General features: G+C 46.6%; 2 protein-coding genes across 2 annotated transcripts; both read right to left on the reverse strand.

Moving 5' to 3' along the window:
• Positions 1–1,339: 1,339 nt before the first annotated feature.
• On the reverse strand, positions 1,340–2,877 carry six9 (SIX homeobox 9). Its single transcript, XM_029770500.1, has 3 exons — positions 2,353–2,877; positions 1,878–2,041; positions 1,340–1,684 (listed from the first exon to the last, which is right to left on the reverse strand). The coding sequence occupies exons 1-3, from the start codon at positions 2,740–2,742 to the stop codon at positions 1,528–1,530; spliced, it is 711 nt and encodes a 236-aa protein (XP_029626360.1). The 5' UTR covers positions 2,743–2,877; the 3' UTR covers positions 1,340–1,527.
• Positions 2,878–3,206: 329 nt separating this feature from the next.
• Positions 3,207–12,160, reverse strand: LOC115205928 (homeobox protein SIX5). Its single transcript, XM_029772370.1, has 3 exons — positions 11,210–12,160; positions 8,274–9,760; positions 3,207–6,464 (listed from the first exon to the last, which is right to left on the reverse strand). Exons 1-3 carry the CDS (start codon positions 11,899–11,901, stop codon positions 5,773–5,775), a joined length of 2,871 nt encoding a protein of 956 aa, XP_029628230.1. The 5' UTR covers positions 11,902–12,160; the 3' UTR covers positions 3,207–5,772.
• Between the last annotated feature and the right edge of the window lie 6,833 nt (positions 12,161–18,993).

Here is an 18,993-nt window from a genome sequence, read left to right on the forward strand (position 1 = left end):
CAGAGAGCAGCCCTGTTTTTAGCCGCAGAATCCTCTGTTAAGCAGTGTCCCCCCCCAGGAGACTGATCTTGGTAGTCAAACTGCGACATCATTGCAGCCTCACACAGAAAGGAAAATCAACTGCAGGAGTGAGGTAGTTGCTGGGAAATGAGAATTGAGATGTGATGAAATGTTGCCTTGGCCTTTACTTAGTTACCAGTTGGCACAGAGCAAAAAAATTCACCACTCTCTCTCATCTTCTGCTATTAAATACTCCCCCCTCCCTCTCTCTGCAGGCATCTGCTGTAACCCTCCAGCTAGTGTTGTTTTGACAGAGAGGAGTCATTTGAGGAGTGGACAGCCAGACTCTCTACGGATCAAGGCACCTGGCAGAGGGCATGGCACCCCCCCACACACACAGGCTCCACACACACCAACCTGCTGCAGGCTGTGGTGACAATCAATTACGTCCCCTTCCTACATAAAGGTCAGAGGGTGTGCTCATATACAGACAGACACAGTATCACAACACTACGTCGCCTTGGCTGATGGAATTTTGTCTTATGAAATACTTTCAATCCTGCATTTCTTTTTTTCTTTCGCGCCAACTCAGGTGTTCATGTGCTTCACGTCATTGTCACCCCCTTCCCCCTGTTCTGGTACACACTGGATGACACTGAGGAGAACATGCACCAGCCCACAGTGGAGAACCTCAAAGGTTCTGGCTGAGTACCTGGGCTTCTAACCACACCTGGACTCGCCGTTGGACTGGTCCCATAAACCAGAACCAACAGATTTACCTGGAAACCTTTTAACCACAGTGTAGGAAATACACAGACGGGTTTGGGGACAGTTTTGCCCTGACATTGCAAAAGAACAGGGCAGATGGATGTTCCATCCACTGAAACCAACAGACTCGTAGACACATTGATCTGAGAGCAGAACTACCATCAAGTTACATTGCTAGATGTTGGCAGCTTGGATCACAGAAAACACTTGATGGTACACATTCATGAAAAAAAAATGCCTTTCTCTGAATTATATTCTCACTGACTGACAAACCTTTTTTTATGCTATATAATCATGATCATCAGTCGATTTCTGTGAATGTCAGATATGAGACATTTGATTTCATGCAGTAAGCTCACAGCTGACATTGAAGGTTATATTCACAGAGCACGGCACTGACCAGAAAACCTGAAGAAGCCTATTAATGGTTGTACCATCACTGGATATCTTCTGTATACATTACCTCTTGTATTTCCATTGGTATCATTCAACACATCTTGCCAGAGTGCTGCTTTTTAAACATTGTTTATTTACATATGCTTGTGTCAATGATTAGGTCTGGTGACAACTGTTTTCTATTAAACTGCATTTTATTTATTTTTTCAGATTTAAACACTTTATCAAAAATTAAGGGTGTCACGAAACTACAGAGCTAAGTTACTAAAAAAGATTGTTCTCTCACATTTCTGGCTAGACACCTGAATAGTATTGCCTCTGAAGTGAACATACTATACATGATGGCTCAGGTAGTGGAAAGATTCAGAGTTGTCCCCCACCCATATGGCTCAGAGGTGGGGGTTGGGGGCAGGAGAAGGGGGGACTGGGGGTGCCTGGAGATGAAAGGTCATTGTCAGAGGGGTATGCTGATCCTGGGGTTCTGTTGGAGCCAATAAGTGGTCCACAACCTTCCTGTTCCCTGAGAGAGAGAGCACATGTCAGTTCTCTGGTCGTGCCAGAAGAGGGCAGTGGTAGTCCACTGCAAAATGAGAGGTAGTACAGTCCTAAAGCAAAAGAGGATTGACTGCCAGACAAACATTACAAATTAAAGGAGGGATGAATATTTTCTCGTGAAACGTTTTAGAGGGAGAGCAGAGAAAATGAAGACTCACCCGGTAGTATGGTGAGTTGCTCGGTCCCGTTGCCGTCTGTTCTTGAACCAGTTGCTCACCTGGGTGGTGGTGAGACCGGTGGCTGCCGCGAGCGCTCGTTTCTCACGTGGTGAAGGGTACGGTTTATGGTAATACCACTCCCGCAGCACACTCCGGGATTTCTCCTAGAAAGAGGAACCGGAATGATGATGATGAAACAAGTAGGATAATGATTTAAAGTTCATGGTAGCTGTAAGAGGCCTCTGCTCATTTCCTTCATCTGCACCGTTCAGTACATTTGAAGCAGACAGAGTAAGACACTTTAGACTTGAGTTCCAGGTAGAAAAGTCCTTTTGTCTTGACAAACACCATCTTGACTCCACAAGGCCCTAGGGACATTTTGTTTTACAGAAGCAAAAATGTTCCGAAACAGTATAATATTAAATATATTATTTATATTTACTCAAACAAACCTAGTAGGCTTAATTCACTGTACCTTGAAGCAGTAGCTGGTCTCCTCTCCATCCCAGATGGTTCTTGGCAGGGGAAACTTACGGCGTACACGGTACTTCCCCACAGCCCCAAGGGGGCGCCCTCTCTGGCACTCAGCCTCCAGATAGTGTGCCCTCAGCCAGAGCTGCTGCAGCAGGGGGTGGCTGCGATTGGAGAAGGGGAAGCCCTCCAGGAGGGCGTAGAGGTCCGAGAAGCGCCCCAGATGGAAGGCCACTGCAGCCCGTGCCTTCAGGACGCTCTCCAGACCCCCCAGGCAAGAGGAGGAAGAGGGGGGAAGAGTGCGGAGGAAGCCAGTCAAGCTCTCCATGCGTCCGCTCTGCAGCAGGACCTCGCACACACACGCCACTTGTTCTGCCGAGAAGACCATTGCCATGGAGATGGAGCCCACGCACGACGAGAGGTCAAAGGTTAGTTGGCCTACCTCTGTGACCTTTCACAACTCTCTGTGAAGGGAAATGTTTTAGAGACAGCTTGAGAGCCTGTAGAGAATGTTAGCTGCTGTCGGGTGAATAAGTCTGTATGAATGTGTATATATATATATATCTCTCTCCTTATTCATACCCTGTCTCCGCCCTGGCAATGTTGAACTCACAGGTAACCTGAGAACATGGGGGTTACAAAAACAGACACACCTGATTGGGTACACAACAGAGAAAGCATTCATCCAGAGAGAAAGCAGGGTTGTGTTGTTCAAACAAGTGTATTTAAATCTAATTTACTAACCAAATTGCAAAAGCGCTTCTAACGTGTTTTGGTAGTGTAGGCACTCAATAGTTTATTCCCCATGACCCATAAATCTCACATGGAGATTTAAATAGAAGCATTCACAAAACCGCCCCAAAACAAAACATTTATTCTTTATATAGTTTATTAGAATATCACAAAACTGCATATAAAAAATAAAATACCTTTAAGTACAAAACCAACCTCAAAATGTTTTTTTTTATTATTTAATAATCCCTTTACTCACTTAAAGTACATTTAAAAAAATACATCTTTGGATAACTCAGCTGGAGGTTGTGTGTGTTAGCACATCTTTGTATATATGTGTGTGTGTGTGTGTGTGTGTGTACAAATTCCTGCCCCTGACACTAACAGCCTTTGGAGCACCACACACTAAAAGAGAAAAACCACTACTAGTAGACAAGGGGTGGGCTCATGGATACACAAACAAAACACACAAACACATTCCCTTTAGCCTCCAACTCATGCACCGTATGGAAAAAATGCCTAGAACCAACGAAACATTTCCAAACACCGATAAAAAAAACAAGTACTTGTAACATTCCTTTGACAGGTATTAAACATACTATTCAGATTGTGAAAGTGTATAATATTGAGAAGTGGTGATTATCATTAGCTACACATTGAGACTGTACAACCAGCCATCCTCTGGGACGGTCCATTCATGCTTTTTCCTATGTCCATTTTCCTCACGGACCGCTCGGTTTCTTTTCCATTCGAAGTATTCAAAGTTACTACTAGAAAATGATTGATACATGCTTTAAATACACACAGAAAATAAACAAAACACACAAATATAAAAACACAGTTTGGAGTGACACTGAAGAGTAGCTACCATTGGCCAGAGAACTAACTGCCATCTGTGCTTTGGTTATGGAGAGATGGTGAGTACTGTACGTTTATGGAGAAAACAACTGCACCAAGTCTCGCTGGATACCATTCCATTCTAGGAGACCTGTCACCTCAGCGCTTCGTAACTCACTCATCAGGATAGACAGAGGCTGTTTGAAACTCAACCTAACCAGCTAATTCGACCTATCCCGTCCCTTCAGATCAGTGAGTGCAATTCGTCAAGAACAGAGAAAAGGCAGGTTTTCCAGAATAGAATCTGGCCATCACCGAAGACGTAAACATGACATGGACGAAATGTGCAAAACGTACAATGAGGAGGGAGTTCCCAATGGTGACTATGTCACGGTAGGTGGTAGTGATGCTAAAAGAGCGACGGACGTGCAACCAAGAGCATCACAATCCGTTTCTCTGGAGTTCAAGAGGGATACGGGTTATTACAAAACTCATATTCGACATCAATGTGGGAAAGTTGCTCGTCACAATGGTGCTTCATTTTGTAAAGAGTAGAGCACATTCTTCACTTTGAAGATACAAAAGGCAAGAAAACCCACACTGGACCACCAACCTCAGCAACTAGATAAGGCACTTATTAGGTCTAGCTCAAACCCATACAAGTAATATAAAGAAGAAAAAAAAGACATAACAAATATTGTTAATTGATAGACAATTTGTAGTAGTGTACAATAGTGTACGATAGTGTACGATAGTGGCGCAAATATTCGCACCATGTGATCAAGCAGAGTGTGTAGTGTACACGCGTTAGACATAGGTTTCATACACTGTCTTCACTAAAGCTTGGTCTATCCTAATTAGACTGGTTTACATGTCACATGGTCATATTTACAGAGGACCATGCATTGATTGCATAGAGTAAAAATAAAAAGCTGTTTTCAAAAAATCCCTGGTGACTCCATTTCCTCCAACAGACCTCAAACGTGACAAGAGCTTAGCATGTATGCCAACCTGTAGTTAAATGAGGAGCCTGTGCCCTTGACGCAGTGACACTGCTGACAGAGAGGAGTACACAGTCCATCTCGATGCTAGAGTGTTCCGGGGTTTCTGGTGTCACGGTCAGCCCACTTTCTGTTTGCGTTCACTGAGGCTAAACTGTGCAATACTCAGCAGCACCAAAGTGAGCAGCCATTCAGAACCACCCAGTCCAACTTCAACAGGACTTAACGCTTGGCTGCGTCGGCATTTGGCGGAGTTTAGAGACTTAAACAAGACAACCTGGCCGTGGCGTACTGCTCAACCCAACGCCAACTAAAACCCAAGGCATTCATTCCCTTGTAGTACAAATAGTCTTGGCTGAAACGGGGACGTCTGTGCATAAAAGCCGCAGAATGTCCTTAGAAATCAACTTGATGCAGAGTAAAAGGAACCGTGCCTTGCTTGGAGAGTTAAGACTTTTACTCCCACGGTTGACTCATCGCCTCCATTTTGTCTCTGACTGGATTTTGTGACACAGGAAGGGCTCTTGGCTTATGGGAGGCAGATGACAACAGTATAAGAGTTCTAAAATTGTGGAAACCAAGCAGTGGACAGTTGTGTAACATAAATCAGGTAACAGGCTAGCCTAGATGCAAGGCCATCCTCCAGGTCATTCCATGTTGCATACAATCAGCCTATCCCATGACGGTTTATCCAAAAGGATCATCGCCTAGGATTTTTTGAGTCAAAGCACATTTCTCATACGAGTCAAAGCCAGTCCACTCCTCAATGCAAACCTATCCAAGGGAGCACTGAGGTTGTTCCGTAACATGTAGTCTTGCTGACTGAGTTTATGGTGATGTGGGGGGGGGCTGGATTACAGCCCCAACTCGTCATCCACAGGGACTGATTGTAGCTGGGTGAGGATCTTGGGGTCTCCATCCATCTCCTCTGGGTCCCCCAATGGCGACACCCTGTCCACATCCTGGTCTGGAGAGGGGCTCCCCAGTAGCAGTGCCTCGCCACCAGGTAGGCCCAGCAGAGCCGGATCCTCGGGTAGATCCCCCTTCCCACGGACGTCAAACATAGTCAGGCTGGCAGAGGTGGAGAGGGGGACAGGGCTCCAGGTGGTCTGGGAGAGCTGAGTAGTGGGGGTCACTCCGCTGCACATGGGGCTGAGAGAGAGCATGCTCTCTGGGGTGAGGGCATTGAGAGGGGTGTGGGTGGCAGAGAGGTCCAGGGTGTGTGGGGAGGGGGTGGAGAGGGACTGGTTGGTGGGGACACCCGTCTCATGAGTGCAGTAGAGCGGAGAGGAGTTTATGAAGCAGAGGGGGGACGTCTCTAGGGTGTTGGACGTTGGGACGGAGGTGGAGACTGGGAGGAGGGTAGGTGTAGGGTGGATGACAGGGTTGAGGGTGAGTCCAGGGCCTACTCCGTTGGTGGGGTGGGTAGAAGGCTCAGGGACGGGTTTCATGGGCAGGCTGCCGAACTGGATGCCAGCTGGGATAGTTAGGATCAGCTTGCCGTTTTGGTAACTCAGGATGGGGCTTCCACCATAGAGGAGATTCCCTACAGGACAGAGGAGAGGTGGAAGTGGAGAGAAAGTAGTAGTGAAAAAAAGATTTGTTAGCAGTTCATCACCAACATTGACATAGCTAAATCTGCCCTAAAAAGCGAATGACTTAGTAATAGGTCAGACACACAGAGAAGATTGACTGCTGATAGGTACTCAGTACAAGGCTTTCCTTATCTTGCTAGAACAAAAGACAACCCGTTGCGTACCGATCTGATACTGACGAACCTGCCGTTTCAACACAACTTTAATCTGAGCCAATCAGACAGCAGATTTTATTTCAAGTAGGATAGCAACCTACACAAGAAATAACTAATATTGATACATGAACATAAAGTCTATGCAATGGAGGGGCATGAACGGAAACAAAACCGGGACACAGCTTGCTTGACCAGCAATACTGTCCGGCAACGGCGTGGGAAGAAGCTACCTAGTATCATGGGGACAGTCAGTAAACACACGCATATAAACGCATGAAGCAACAGTACACCCATCATCACTTTTAAATGTAAAAAAATTAACTAAATCGTCAACTATAACTGAAAATGTACAATTATTTATGTAAAACTAACAGTGAAATCAGACTCATCCTCTGGCTTCAAAACAGAAGTCGAAACTCTTGCGGTATTATAGCTCAAATGTACGGTAGTTGCGCGGTAAGAAACGGGAGGGACAACAACAACAAAAAACACCGCACAATCAAAACCGCCTAACCTATGGCAGAGCAGTTCACACACCCATACTCCAGACGCCATATTGGGATGCTTCTCTGAAAAGGAGCGTCAACAGAAGACAACAAAAACGGGGGGGGGGAAAGGCACTTGACATCCACCCTGCGTTAGCTTGCCAACTGAGCCAGGCAGTCACACAACACTTCATATGAAACACATGGGGTGTTAAGTGCAGCACATAACATTAGCTGCTTTACCAAGCTAGCTATCACTTGTTCATGACTTTCAGTTCCATTACATTCCACAGAAGAGTCATTGGATGAAGGTGTCTTCTGTACGGGGGACTTTTGTAAAGAGCCCAGATGCTCAATCTAAACATTAAACACTCGTCACTCGTGGTACGGTTTTGGATGCATAAGGAACCTTTTATTTCATATCGGCGATAAATAACTTTCTAAAAACAAAAAAAGGTTCAATTGATACACAACTGGATAGGGTTAAAGTTAGTGTTTCCATATCTCCATGTTACAACGCTTGTTTACAGAACACAAGAGGCCTGTGCCAATTAGCCATTTAGCTCCAAACACCTGTGTGGAAGTGTAACTCGGGAAGTGCAGCGGAAATGTAGTTCCGTCGGATGGAGGCGCACACACAGCTGTATGGATTTGTTCAAATTGCTACATTAAGTAGATTTTTTTATTTGAAGGATTCTTTCTCGCTGATGAAAGATAAGGGCCATATGTTTCAAAAAGCCGTATTGCAAGCGATGATTATTAACGTTAAAAACAGAGCATTGTTCACAAGGTAGTCGTGGGCAAAACTAATGACGGAAACTGTAGGGAGAAGGCAGAATGCTGCCAAGAGTTTGAGCTAGCCATATTCACTCTCCATTATCCCATACGGCCAGAGCCAGTTCCCTTGCTAGCTAATTTTAGCTAAACAGTTAGCATCACCGTTTGCCAGGTAGCAAAAGCCAAACAAAGCTACTGCCATCTTGTGGTTTGGAGTGTTCCAGTGATCTGATCAGCGGTTGATCTATATGATGTGAACAACAAAAAAGTTGACTGCCGACACTGGGCAGAGGTGCTAAGTATCTATTGGCAGTCTTCTCTGTGTGTCCGAGCCTTAAGTTACCTGGCGAGGCGGAGGGGAGCTGAATGACCCCAGAGTTGAGGAGCTGGACACCAGGAGCCATGCTAGTCGAGGGGCCTACAGTCTGGAGGGGTCCCAGTTGGTTTATCCTGAAGGGCCCCTGAGGAATCCCACCTCCAGTGGCCGAGGCTAGGATCTGGAAAGTCCCCCCAGATAGAGAAGAGGTGGCCGGGCCGACCTGAGGGAAGGAGAGTTGTCCCACGGAGGAGACAGGCACCAGCTGGGGCAGGGAAAGGGGAACCAACTGGGCTGGGGTTGTCTCTTTGGACTGGGAGACGGGAACCACTTGGGTAGGGGAGGAGATGATCTGAGGATGGCCTAGTGGGGACTGGATCTGTGTCAGAGTGGGGATTGTAGCTGAGGGCTGGTCACCCAACTGGAGGGTGAGTCCCTGGGGGAGCTGTCCATTGGTGAGCTGGGACAGGGAGAGGATGGTGGATCCTGCTCCCAATGTAGAGGAACCAGTATGATGCTGGGGGAGGGGCTGGGCGAGGCTGGGGGCAACGTTCAGAGTCTGGTGGCCCTGGAACTGGGAGAGGGTGCCCTGGGGGAGGGAGGAGGTGAGGGGGGGGACAGGGACTAACTGGGGACACTGGCCTCCAGGGTTGTGTTGGACCAGTTGGGATACAGGGACACCCTGGATGGAGGGCACCACCTGAGGCAGGGAGAATACCTGTGGGGTGGAGTAGCTGTAGGAGGACACCACCTGGCAGATGGAGCTGGAGGGGGTGAGCTGAGAACCAGCTGTGGCAAACACCACATACTCCCCCTGCTGGTTGGGGAGGCTCACTACAGGGCTGGAGATGACCACGCCCGGGGATGACTTAGAGACCGGGAGGGTGTTGGAGAGGTGGCCATTTTGAGTCAGAACCAGGGAGGGGAGGGAGGTGGGGGAGAATGTTGAGGGGGAAGACAAGGAGGAAGAGGAGGGGGAAGGAGAGACTGTCTGGATGTCCTCTGCTTTGAGAACCATCCCCTCTGGGACATTGATGAAGTCCAGGGTGGGGATAGTCGAGGGGTTCGTCAGACTAACATTGTCCGTCTTACGGTCCTCTGTCAGGGGGAGGGAGATGTCAGAGCTGGGCTGGGCCTCCATGGCTGTAACCCCCTGGCCCTCCAGACCCATATCCTGCACAACCGCGCTGCTTTTGGATATGATCTGCGCTCCATTGAAGAGCAGAGGCGAGTTAGCCGATATGGGGCTGAGGGTAACCGTGTGGCCATCGCTCAGGGTCAGCCCGTTGATGATGACACCACCCCCTGCCCCGGAGATCAGGGAGCCCCTATTGAGGAGTAAGGGGTGGGAGGCGGTGAGGAACCCACCAGCCCCGTTGAGGAAGATCTGGCCTCCAGTGCTGCAGGGGGTGCCAGAGAGGGAGATGATGGAGGCTGTGGAGCCCACAATGTCCTCGGGTTTGTCTGAGATATCATCAGCCTCATCGTCTGTGCTGTGGTTGCCATCGGACTCACTGAGAAAACACAGGAGAGGAGCAGAGGAGAAAGATAGGGTGAGTGAACCGTGGGGGAGGAGTGAGACAATGAACAGAGACAGCGTATGAAAGAAGAAGGGGGAGTAGAGGGCAAGGATTGCCCGATGGAACGGAAAAAGAGGGGAAAGGGATCAGAATGTTACAATACACATAACATATGGTAAATCAATAACCGTCAGTGACAATCGGCTTTGATCCTATGGTTTACACAGTATGTGATGTGTATGTCCTGAAACATCCTAGTGCACTGAAGCAGTGTGGTTAACACAGAGAACAACTGATTTACTGTCCCCAGCCACCACAGCCCCTAGGTATAAGATAAAGACTGGACTGCATAGGGGATGATTGGCATTCTCTTTATTTCTCCACACGTGGGAATAAAGGACATCAACAACTGACACATGAAAAACCCAATTTCCTGTGTAGCTTTGTAAACTGCCAACTTCCCTGGCCAAAACTAGCATACTGTATGTAGCCTATATACACACACACACACACACACACACACAACAGTAAAATAAATAAATAAATAAATATATATATAAATAAAACGTTTAGTTTTTTAAAAATGTGCACTCCAAACGGGGCACAGGAGAGCTGAAGACATTTAAGGTTTTAAATATATTATTTTCTCCTTTTGTTCCCCAACAGCTACACCATTTCCTCTCTCTTTCGGTCTCTGCTCCCCCTGCTCTCCCAGCGGTGCAGGGCCTCGGGAGCGCGCAGACGTCCGCCGGGAGGCTTTGCGGTGCAGGATTTCAGGAAACTTGAGCCACAATGGGCGCCCGGATCTCACATTTCACAACAAAGCAACATGCTCTTGCTCCCAGTCGTGCTCTCTAAGACATGTGTGGCGTTATCACAGTCAAAGAGTTCACGCATTCTGTCATTCATAAACATCAAATCAAAGTTTATTTGTCACGTGCGCCGAATACAAAAAGGTGTAGACCTTGCAGTGAAATATAGTTATTGCCGGAATTGATGGAATTTGATTTAAATATGTTGGACATGAACCATACAGTTGAGACAGACCACACAGTCGAGCCCATGGATCAGTCTGTCTGCATTACATGACATAAAATATGTTTGAAGCACTAAAATAATATTGCAGTTGACAGATCCATATATGTTACAATGTTAGGCTAATTTCTAGCGCTCACTCCTACCTATCTGATCAGGAGAATTTCGGTGAACATTGTTTATTTGAGTCAAATGAATCCATATCTTAGTGTGTGCCGTGTGCAGCAGTATAGTCTATATGTACTCCCATAGTCTGGCTGCCTTGCTAAAAATAAACAACTCTGCACATAAACAATTGTGTTCATTATAAAACGAACCATATTGACATAGATGTTTGACATGCAATCGTGTATGAAATTATTTAATGGGATATTTGGTGACAAATGTAGAAAGGAATGCATAGCCTACCTTTTGCTGTTGGTACCGGACGGGGTTCGGTCTCTCTGTCGTCGATTCTTGAACCAATTGCTGACTTGCGTGAGGGAGAGTCCAGTCACTTTGGCCAAGTTTTTCTTCTCGTCTGGAGTGGGGTACCTGTTGCTTTTGTAACACTCTTTCAGTGCATTGCGAGACTTCTCCTTGAAACAATACACCGTTTCCTCTCCATCCCAGATTGTTTTCGGCAGGGGAAACTTCTTCCGAAGCCGATACTTGTCCACAGCGCCCAGGCTACGACCTCGGGACCTCTCCGCCTCCTTGTAGCGCGCCTGCAAGTAGAGGTCCTGCAGGAACCCATGGTTGCTCGGGTGGAAGTCGTGGCTTTCCAATATTGCGTACAGCTCCTTGAATTCTTCCCGGTGGAAAGCGACTAGTGCCTGGGCCTTGAGCAGCGTCTCGTTGCCACGTAGCAGCTCCGCCGAAGGAGGGATGGTTGATAGGAATCTCCACAGGCGATCCACATTGCCCGCCTGTAGAAGGGCTTCGCACAGACATGCTACTTGATCGGTCGAAAAGCTGAGCGCCGAGTTCTGAAAAGTTTTTAGCAATTGTTCCGAAACTTCATCCGGATCCGTCTCCTCTTTCACCGGAGCGGCCTCTTGGGTAGGGTTCTCCGTGCTATTCTCAGATTGTTCTGCAGACTCCAAAGACAAGGAAGCCATTTTTAGTTTAACTTTTTTTATTTTAGTTCCTTCCTTGCGCGCTCTCTCTCGCCCATTCTCCGTCGACGAGTGTCTGCCACAGCTACACGCGTCACGCCTCTAATCTCGTCAAGCTCCGATTTTAAGATTCATTATAGCGATGCCTGTTCAATACCTTTTATTGGGCTACTGGTAAATACATGTTATTGTTCAATTCCAGATTGTCAATAAAATAACGTGGTTATTCAATTTGATGTTATTATCAGATTGTACTAAATAGGCCTACTGCCTTTTACCCCCCTTTTTTCCCCTTCAGTATACACTTTTCAGCCTGTCTATGGAGAATCAGGATATACTAGCGCCCGGCTATGTGGTGTGTACATATTCCAGATGAGATGATGTACATTATAACGTCACGTGTAGATGTGTCCATTTGTTTACTGATCTCAAAGTCTGTTGATTTCACATGAACAGTTGAATTGAGCAGGATCAGCTCTTTCCATCAGTGAGATAGGACTGCTGGTGAACTAGCCCATGCACCGCTTATGTCTGTGTGCTGTGTGTTCTTTCCCGGCTGTCTGTTTACACTTTAGATGGTTGATAGTTGTCTCTCCAGTTCCACAGCTGGCATCTGAATGAGCACCTGGTGTGGTTTCTCTACCCAAATACTCTCAGTGCAACACACACACACACACACACACACACACACACACAGTGCCATGATGTGAATGTTGTTTTAGAATTAAAATGTGCACCCATCTCTCTGACAGTGGGGTTGGTACAAGAGCTGATTTGATTGGTTTGTGCAAATAGAGTGTGCAAATTTGTGACTTTATTTTGCCTTTCTGATAGAATAATCAAATCAAATTGTATTTTGTCACATGCGCTGAATACAACAGTGAAATGCTTACTTACAAGCCTTTAACCAACAATGCAGTTTTAAGGAAAATAAGTGTTAGGTAAAAAATAGATAAGTAAGAAATAAAAATAACAAATGATTTAAAGAGCAGCAGTAAAATAACAGTAGCAAGGCTATATACAGGGGCTACCGGTACAGAGTCAATGTGCGGGGGCACCGGTTAGTCGAGGTAATTGAGGTAATATATACATGTAGGTAGAGTTAAAGTGACTATGCATAGATAATAACCAGAGAGTAGCAGTAGCATAAAAGAGGGGTTGGCGGGTGGCGGGACACAATGCAGATAGTAGCCAATGTGCAGGGACACAGGTTAGCTGGGGTAATTGAGGTAGTATGTACAGGAATGTATAGTTAAAGTGACTATGCATATATGATGAACAGAGAGTAGCAGCAGCATAAAAGAGGGGTTGGCGGGTGGTGGGTGGCGGGACACAATGCAGATAGTAGCCAATGTGCAGGGACACAGGTTAGCTGGGGTAATTGAGGTAGTATGTACAGGAATGTATAGTTAAAGTGACTATGCATATATGATGAACAGAGAGTAGCAGCAGCATAAAAGAGGGGTTGGCGGGTGGTGGGTGGCGGGACACAATGCAGATAGTAGCCAATGTGCGGGGGCACCGGTTAGTCAGGCTAATTGAGGTAGTATGTACATGAATGTATAGTTAAAGTGACTATGCATATATGATAAACAGAGAGTAGCAGCAGCATAAAAGAGGGGTTGGGGGACACACACAATGGAAATAGTCCGGGGAGCCATTTGATTACCTGTTCAGGAGTCTTGTGGCTTGGGGGTAAAAACTTTTGAGAAGCCTTTTGGTCCTAGACTTGGCGCTCTGGTACCGCTTGTCATGCGGTAGTAGTTAGAACAGTCTATGACTGGGGTGGCTGGGGTCTTTGACAATCTTTAGGGCCTTCCTCTGACACCGCCTGGTGTAGAGGTCCTGGATGGCAGGCAGCTTAGCCCCAGTGATGTACTGGGCCGTACGCACTACACACTGTAGTGCCTTGCGGTTGGAATCCGAGCAGTTGCCGTACCAGGCAGTGATGCAACCAGTCAGGATGCTCTCAATGTTACAGCTGTATAAACTTTTGAGGATCTGAGGACCCATGCCAAATCTTTTTAGTTTCCTGACGGGGAATAGGCTTTGCCGTGCCCTCTTCCCGACTGTCTTGGTGTTTTTGGACCATTCTAATTTGTTGGTGATGTGGACACCAAGGAACTTGAAGCTCTCAACCTGCTCCACTACAACCCGGTCGAAGAGAATGGGGGCGTGATCGGTCCTCCTTTTCCTGTAGTCCACAATCATCTCCTTAGTCTTGGTTATGTTGAGGGATAGGTTGTTATTCTAGCACCACCCGGCCAGGTCTCTGACCTCCTCTCTATAGGCTGTCTCGTCGTTGTCGGTGAACAGGCCTACCACTGTTGTGTCATCTGCAAACTTAAATGGTGTTGGAGTCGTGCCTGTGCCACGCAGTCGTGGGTGAACAGAGAGTACAGGAGGGGCCTGAGCACGCACCCTTGAGGGGCTCCAGTGTTAAGGATCAGCATGGCAGATGTGTTGCTACCTACCCTCACCGTCGGGGGGCGGCCCGTCAGGAAGTCCAGGATCCAGTTGCAGAGGGAGGTGTTTAGTCCCAGGATCCTTAGCTTAGTGATGAGCTTTGAGGGTACTATGGTGTTGAACGCTGAGCTGTTGTCAATGAATAGCATTCTCACGTAGGTGTTCCCTTTGTCCAGGTGGGAAAGGGCAGTGTTGAGTGCAATAGAGATTGCATCATCTGTGGATCTGTTTGGGCGGTATGCAAATTGGAGTGGGTCTATGGTTTCTGTGATAATGGTGTTGATGTGAGCCATTACCAGCCTTTCAAAGCACTTCATGGCTACGGATGTGAGTGGCTTGGCGGTAGAAGCGGTTAAGAAGCCTTTTGGATCGAGACTTGGCGCTCCGGTACCGCTTGCTGTGTGGTAGCAGAGAGAACAGTCTATGACTAGGGTGGCTGGATTCTTTGACAATTTTTAGGACCTTTCACTGACACCACTGGGTATAGAGGTCCTGGATGGCAGGAAGCTTGGCCCCAGTGATGTACTGGGCCGTACTACGCACTACCCTCTGTAGTGCCTTGCGGTCGGGGGCCAAGCAGTTGCCATACCAGGCAGTGATGCAACCAGTCAGAATGCTCTTGATGGTGCATCTGTAGAACTTTTTGAGGATCTGAGGACCCATGCCAAATATTTGTTGTTGTGCCCTCTTCACGACTGTCTTGGCTGTCACACCCTGATCAGTTTCACCTGTCCTTGTTATTGTCTCCACCCCCCTCCTGGTGTCGCTTGTTATCCCTGGTGTATATATCCCTGTGTTTCCTGTCTCTCTTTGCCAGTTCATCTTGTATGTTCCAAGTCAACCAGCGTGTTTTTTCCGTGCTCCTGCCTTTTTCTATTCTCTTTTACTAGTTTTGACCCTTGCCTGTTTTCTGGACTCTGTACCTGCCTGCCTGACCATTCTGCCACACTGTACTTCCTGGACTCTGAGCTGATTTTGACCTTTTGCTTGTCCACGACTATTCTCTTGCCTACCCCTTTTGGATGTAATAAATATCAAATACTCAAACCATCTGCCTCCCGTGTCTGCATCTGGGTCTTGGCTTGTGCCCTTATAGTACGAACTGGCCATGACAGACCCAGCAGACTTGGACCAGCTCCGCCATACTGTCTCCCTGCAGGGAGCCATCATTGGGAGGCATGAGGAGCTACTGCTGGACCTTTTGGAAGGGCTTTGTTCCCTGACGGAACGTCATGACCAAGGGTTCAAGGCTATCATGGAGCGAATCAATGATTTAGCTTATAGGCAGCCTGCTACCTCCGAGACCTCCCAACCACCCAGTAACCTGTGTACTATCAGTGGTGGGTTTGTACAGCCTTCCCCGGCTCCCCGAGAACCCTGCTTACCTCCTCCGGAGCGATATTCTGGGGATCCTGGAACTTGCCGGGATTTTCTTTCTCAATGCTCCCTTATTTTTGAGCTGCAGCCATCTTCGTTCCCTTCAAGCCCGTTGAAAATAGTGTATATTATTACGCTAATGTCAGTAAGGGTGCTCTCCTGGGCTATGGCAGTTTGGGAGCAACAATCCACCATTTGATTCTCCGGTATCCGGGAGAGAGGTGGCCAGTAAACTTCTTGAATTACGTCAAACCTCACGTAGTGTGGGGGGGCGCTGTTGGAAGACAAGGATGTAGAACGTGTTTCCCTATCGCTCCTGAGTTAGTGACCAAATTTATATATTTAACCTTACAAAATTGTATATATTTTGGTTTGGTCAGGCATCTGAAGGGACCCCTAAACATTTCAGATCTATTTTGAGAAAGTTAAGTTTGTAATGTCGTCTACCCGGCCAAAAACTGAGTCTGCAAGAGCAGGCCGCAGCAAGCCCGCGCCTTTTCTTGTTTCACCCCCGCCACCGGATGCTGCTAATGCCGGCCTCACAGAAACACTGACTGTGGAGATGCTACAATCCGTGATAGGCACCCTCAAAACCGATATTTTCTGCAAAATTGACTCTCTCTCTACCAATCTTAGGTCAGAGATATCAATGGTCAAAGATGAGCTTAAAAAATCTATCGAGAGTATACAGCTCGATGCACATGGAGTGGCCTTATTGGAGCTGGAGCGAGGTGCTACCGACCACAGCACTCGCATTAGCGAGCTAGAGGCTAACGTTGGCTCATTAACAACTAGGATGGCATACCTCGACAATAGATGCGAAGATATGGAAAGTAGAATGCAGAGGAACAACATTCGTCTACTGGGAATACCGGAGGGAGTGGAGGGCCCAAGACCCACGGAGTTCATGGCCCAGCTGCTTCAGGAGCTGCTCGGTCTGGAGGAGAAGCCACTGCTAGACCAGGCCCACCACACTCTGCGTAACCAACCCTGGGATGGAGAACCCCCGCGACCATTTGTCATCAGGGTGCATTTCTTTCACGTCCGCAATGACATACTGAGGAGATTGGGACAAGCATCCCTTCTCCTCTATAAGGGTAAAAGAGTCTCGATATTTGCGGACTACACCACAGCCGTGGCTAAGAAGCGGGCTAGCATTGGAGCTGTGAAGCGTCAGCTACGCGCCTGCCCGGGCGTGAAGTTCAGCCTCATTTGAACGTCACTCTCTTTAAAAAAAAAAAATCATTTCCAACGCAGGTTGCCGCCTCTAATGCCAATATCTGTCTGTTTTCATTGTTCAGTCATAGTTTTACCATCTGTATTTCTGTTAAACCTCTCTTAACCAAGGTTTGTTTTCCGTAGACTCTGCTGGGGACCGATCTATGTATGTTTGGCTTACTTTGGTTAAATGGTCACAAATCTCACGTAGCACAGAGTAAGAGTTATCATGCTTTGCTCTAAACTGTTTTTGTATTTAGGGTTTCGCTTGCATCTCAGTTGGGGAGATGCTTCGGCAAGGGAAGGTGTGCAGGAAGGGTTTTTTCCACTCTTTATTTGTATATAATTTTTATATGTTTTTTGTGCTTCGTCGCTTGTCATTGTTTTTGAAATTTGCGCTTTTAGGTTCAACTAGGATATTTAGTTTACATTGTACGTTGTCCTTTACACATCCTCTCTCTTAAGACATGACTCAGCCTAGTGTAGCCCATCCTGCTGGAGGGAATGGCTTTCATTTTCTTACTTGGAACTGCAGGGGCATCAATAACCCAGTTAAACGTAGTAAGGCGCTACACCACCTTCATCAATTGAAAGCTCACATCTTTCTCCAAGAAACTCATTTGAAGGTATCACAACACTTAAGTCTCAGGTACAGATGGGTGGGTCAGGTTTTTCATTCCTCATTTCAGAGTAAGGCAAGAGGGGTGGCTATTTTACTTCACAGATCGATTCCTTTTACATGTTCTAATGTGATCGCAGATCCCCATGGAAGATACATAATTGTCAGTGGTAGGCTGCTCAATACGAATGTACCTCTTGTTAATATTAATGCTCCTAATTGGGACAATGGTGATTTTTTTTTAATCGGTTTTCTCTACACTCCCAGATATGTCTTCTCTTATGTTGATCTTAGGCGGTGACTTTAACTGTTGATTAGACCCACATTTGGATCGATCCTCCACTAAACCTACCACCTTATCAACCTCACCTAGAGTTGTCCGAACCTTTATGTCTGAATTCGCAGTCTCAAACCCTTGGAGAATGTTTAATCCATCTGGAAAAGCATACTCTTTTTTCTCATCAGTTCACCACACTTTTACACGCATAGACTACTTCCTTGTAGATGACAGGCTCCTCCATTCCATATCTTCATGTTCATATAATCCAAGTGTTGTATCTGACCACGCCCCTGTTACTATGGAAGCAGTCTTTCAAACTGTTGACAATCTGCGACCGCCTTGGCGGCTAAATACTCAACTGCTCAGTAATGAACACTTTGTCAATTTTGTTTTGAGTCAAATCGACATTTTCATGATTACAAATAGAACCCCAAACATCTCTGATTCTACTCTTTGGGAAACTTTCAAAGCTTATATCAGAGGTGAAATTATTTCCAACACCACACATGAGAACAAACTGAAAAGGGATAGGCTATCTATGTTAACACGCTGTATTGCCCAATTAGATGACATTTATGCGGTTTCACCATCTCCGGCTATTTATAAGGAACGTTTAACTTTGCAAGCAGAATTTGACACATTATTAACAGACTAGGTTACTGAACTACTTGTCAAGTCTAGGAGCACTTACTATGAACAAGGAGATAAAGCCAGTAAATTATTAGCTCACAAGTTACGTCAACTATCATCATCATTTCAGATTCCTAAAATTCGTACATCGTCTGGGATATCATTAGACTCTAGGGGGATCAATGATGAGTTCAAGAGATTTTACCAGCCTCTATATACTTCTGAAAGTAAAGCGGATACATCGGAATTGGATGATTTCTTCCACTCACTTGCTGTGGCTTCTGTAAGCTGAGATTTGGTAAAAACATTAGAGCAGCTGATCACTGTTGAAGAATTGTCTAATGCTGTCAAATCCCTTCAATCTGGGAGAAGCTTAGGGCCTGACGGCTACTTGGCAGAGTTTTATAAATAAAAAAATATCCAAAATAGCCCCTATTCTAATTGAAATGTACAATGAAGCATTTGTAAATTATCCTCTCCCACAGACTCTCACTCAGGCAACCAT

This window comes from Salmo trutta, chromosome 13 (genome assembly GCF_901001165.1).
Source record: "Salmo trutta chromosome 13, fSalTru1.1, whole genome shotgun sequence".
In the NCBI taxonomy this organism is placed as follows: domain Eukaryota; kingdom Metazoa; phylum Chordata; class Actinopteri; order Salmoniformes; family Salmonidae; genus Salmo; species Salmo trutta.

What these genes read in the sequence shown, in the direction of transcription:
- six9 (XM_029770500.1), bottom strand. Translation starts at nt 2,742, where the DNA reads ATGGCAATGGTCTTCTCGGCAGAACAAGTGGCGTGTGTGTGCGAGGTC. An exon ending in AGACCAGCTACTGCTTCAAG is followed by an intron (nt 2,042 to 2,352) that starts GTACAGTGAATT and finishes TCCTCTTTCTAG; the next exon opens with GAGAAATCCCGGAGTGTGCT. An exon ending in GCAACTCACCATACTACCGG is followed by an intron (nt 1,685 to 1,877) that starts GTGAGTCTTCAT and finishes TCTCTCTCTCAG; the next exon opens with GGAACAGGAAGGTTGTGGAC.
- LOC115205928 (XM_029772370.1), bottom strand. Translation starts at nt 11,901, where the DNA reads ATGGCTTCCTTGTCTTTGGAGTCTGCAGAACAATCTGAGAATAGCACG. An exon ending in TCCGGTACCAACAGCAAAAG is followed by an intron (nt 9,761 to 11,209) that starts GTAGGCTATGCA and finishes GTGTTTTCTCAG; the next exon opens with TGAGTCCGATGGCAACCACA. An exon ending in GCTCCCCTCCGCCTCGCCAG is followed by an intron (nt 6,465 to 8,273) that starts GTAACTTAAGGC and finishes TCTGTCCTGTAG; the next exon opens with GGAATCTCCTCTATGGTGGA.